A 3,371-nucleotide genomic window follows, 5' to 3' on the forward strand; every position below is an offset into this window, starting at 1 on the left:
ACACCGGTTGCTCAGAACCCTGGAACAATGACTATCTGGCAACCAGGTTAAGACAAGAACTGAGTGACAGAGGCTATTCCTCAATGCAGTTATACCAAGAGAATATTAGAGAATCAAAGAGTAGTGGGAGAGAAAAGACAGAGGATAGGATGACTTCAGTATAACAAAGAAAAACAAAAGTAAGAGTTGTTTATAGCGTAACATTTAATAATGACAATACCTTTAGGATACACTAGAAGGTTGCAATCTCTTAGATAATATAGTGGCTTGATGGAATAAACTGATTGTATGTGATGAAAAACATTAAAGATTTTGTGGTATGTAGTTTTACTTCCTTAAACAAATACAGTGAAGGATCATGAGTCTAATGAGGACTGAAACCTCCGAAAGGTCATTTGTCCTATACCTTCTTGGGGACTTGGGCTAGTAATAGTGGCTGGAAGGGAGACACTGACCACCATATTGTACATCCTAAATCAAGTCACCAACTCCCAACCCAATCCAGCTGAAAGGATTGTTGTACAGATAAATAAGAATGAGCATTATTATTATACCGATGATGATGATGATGATGATAATGATAATGCCCCCTAGACCCATTTTACAGCTGCATTTCCTTGGTGGACAAAATCTAATCCTTGTTTTCTTGTTCCTTTTTCCCTAGCTCTGTCAAAGATGCACTGGACACCAGAGCATGCTCAGCCCCTGAATCAGTGGCCGGAGCAGCACCTTGATGTCTCCTCCACCACCTCCTCACCCGCTCACAAATCTGACCTCTACCACAGTAGCCGGCAGCGCTTCAACTATGCCTGGGCCAATGACGACATCTCTGCCCTGACTGCTTCCAACTTGCTGAAGAGGTATGCAGAGAAGTACTCCGGAGTGTTGGACTCCCCTTATGACAGGCCATCAGCACTCAACACCTACAGTGATGGCGCCTTTGGGCCCCTCAATGGTCAGAAGGGAGAAATGGAGCCTTGGCCTATGGCACACAGCTCAGAAGGGGCCTACCCTCTGACCCCAATGCACGATGGATTGTCCAGCTCCAAGGGGATTGTCCCTCCTGCTGTCACCCCGGGCAACAGTCTTGGTACCTCCCCTGTGGTCTCCAGTAACCTGTCTGACTCAATTTATCCTAGTAATACTTGTGGGGGACCCACCGGTTCTGGCAGTCTTGGGGCATCTCAGGACTATCCTTCAGGCTACAGTGGAGCCTATCTGCCATCAGGCTACTGCAGCCAGCCAGCCTCAGCGCTCCCACCGCCACACCCGTCTACCTTGCATAGCTCAGGCCTCCTACAGCCCAGCCATCCTTCCACCCCACTTGTCCCCGGCTACAGCTCCTCAGGACCCATGTACAACTATGCCTCAGGCAGCTACCCACCTCAGCCTGGCTATGGCCCCATCCACCCTCCCCACCCATCAGCCTCATACTTACCCTCAGGCATTGCTGCCCCCACACCCATTCCCCCTTCCTCTCGCCCCCCTGTGGTCCCTGGATATAGCTACCAGAGCCCACTCACAGTGCCACCTCTCAGCGGTGAGTCAGGGAGCTCTCTGAAAAGGAAGGCCTTCGATATCACGGGTGGTGAGGATGATAGTGAAGGCAGGTATCGCAAATACAGCTATGAGCAACCAAAGTCCCCATATCAGATGTCCGACAGTGGTGAATGTAGAGGGAATGGGTTCAACCGAAGCTCTGAGGTGCCTTTCAAAGGTGGGAAAAGGCCAGCTGGAGTGGCAGCGACAACAGTGGCTTCAGAGGAGCCCATTGGGAAATACAACAGCCAGCCCATGAAAGGAATGGTCTCTCCAGCTTACAACGTTGGTGAAGCCCCACTGAGGCCTAGTGAGAGCTTTGAGAAATTTACTCCTCCAGCTGCAAATGGTGAGCGTGAGGGAGACTCCTTTGCTCTCAGGATGCAGCCCAAACCACCAACGTTTGGTAGTGATAGCAGCAGCCAGACAGTGGAAGAGCAGCTAAAAGCCATGGACCCTTACGTTCTGGAACTGGTGAACAACAAGATTATTGACTGTGGCCCTCCAGTCCAGTGGACTGACATTGCTGGGCATGCCTCTGTCAAAGCTGCCATAGAGGAAGAGCTGGTGTGGCCCATCCTGAGGCCAGGGGCTTACACTGGGGCAAGTCGACCACCCAAAACCATCCTGCTGTTTGGGCCTCGTGGCGTAGGGAAGACTCTGCTGAGCAGGTGTATTTCTACCCAGCTGGGATCCACCCTGCTGAAGCTCAGTGGGACAGCCTTGGTCTCCAAATGGAAGGCTGAAGCCGAGAAGATCCTACAGACGACATTCTTTGTGTCCAACTGTCGGCAGCCTGCTATTGTTCTCCTCACTGATGTGGAATCTCTCCTGGAGGACGCTGCTGTCCTGAAGTCCCAGCTCCTCTCCTACTTGGATAACCTTGCTACCTCAGGCGAACAGAATGTGGTTGTCATAGCAACCACCACTAGGCCTGGCAACTTGGATGAAGCCACCCAGAGAAGGTTCGCCAAGTGTTTCTACATCTCCCCACCAGACAACATTGCCAGGCGGCAGATCCTGCACCACGCTTTAGCTCAGCAAAACTACTGCCTCAGTGAGAGGGAAATGGCCTCCATCGTACAACTCACCGAGAGCTACTCTGGCAGCGAGCTCCTTCAGCTTTGTCAGCAGGCCGGGGCAAACAAGCTTCATAGCCTGCCAGGCCAGCTTCAACCCACCTCCTACAAGGATTTTGAAAGCATTTTCTGCAAGATCCACCCCGCAGTCTCTCAGAAAGAGCTGGAATTGTACGTGGAATGGGATAAAATGTATGGGTCTCGGCATTAGTGGAGAGTTGCTTGTTTCTTCTTTTAGATCATCTTGGGTCTCTGAATGGAAGCCATTGGGAGCTTTGAGTCCTTGTTTGCTCTTAAAAGCGTTCTCACTCTTAGCGCTCCAGTCTCTGAGAGGTCGTGCTGCCCACCTGCCTATGAAAACAGAGGAAGGGTGAGGAAGTCATTCTCGTCTTTAAGAAAGTCACACCTTTTGGATACAAGGACTTCCCTAGATTGATTTACATACATTTTTGTTTTCTAAAAATGTCTGAAAGTTTGACTGTGTGGTGGTTGTTGGGTCTCTATGTTAATGAAAAGTAGTTTCTCAATGAACTCAGGATAACCTATTTATTATTAATCTGTTTTCCCAGTTGTCCCTTTCCATACCAGCATTGTAAAGTATTCAGCCAGGTATTTCCCCCCTTCCCATTCTTTTTTAATACCACACCTCCTGGATATTTCTGTTTGGTTCTCAGCTCCCATGGGTATGGCACAATGGGTCATTTGGTGCATTATAGCATAATAAAGGCCAATTTCCAGGGGAATATCTTACCC

General features: G+C 49.5%; 1 protein-coding gene across 1 annotated transcript; it reads left to right on the plus strand.

The window, feature by feature from the left end:
• The first annotated feature begins 669 nt into the window (after window positions 1-669).
• On the plus strand, window positions 670-3,108 carry FIGNL2 (fidgetin like 2). The gene has a single exon (XM_063123149.1). It carries the CDS (start codon window positions 676-678, stop codon window positions 2,827-2,829), a length of 2,154 nt encoding a protein of 717 aa, XP_062979219.1. The 5' UTR covers window positions 670-675; the 3' UTR covers window positions 2,830-3,108.
• Window positions 3,109-3,371: the final 263 nt, after the last annotated feature.

The sequence above is a fragment of the Elgaria multicarinata genome, chromosome 3 (genome assembly GCF_023053635.1).
Source record: "Elgaria multicarinata webbii isolate HBS135686 ecotype San Diego chromosome 3, rElgMul1.1.pri, whole genome shotgun sequence".
NCBI classification, from domain to species: Eukaryota; Metazoa; Chordata; class Lepidosauria; order Squamata; family Anguidae; genus Elgaria; species Elgaria multicarinata.

Excerpts from the sequence above, each read along its gene's own strand:
- FIGNL2 (XM_063123149.1), top strand. The coding sequence starts at position 676 with ATGCACTGGACACCAGAGCATGCTCAGCCCCTGAATCAGTGGCCGGAG.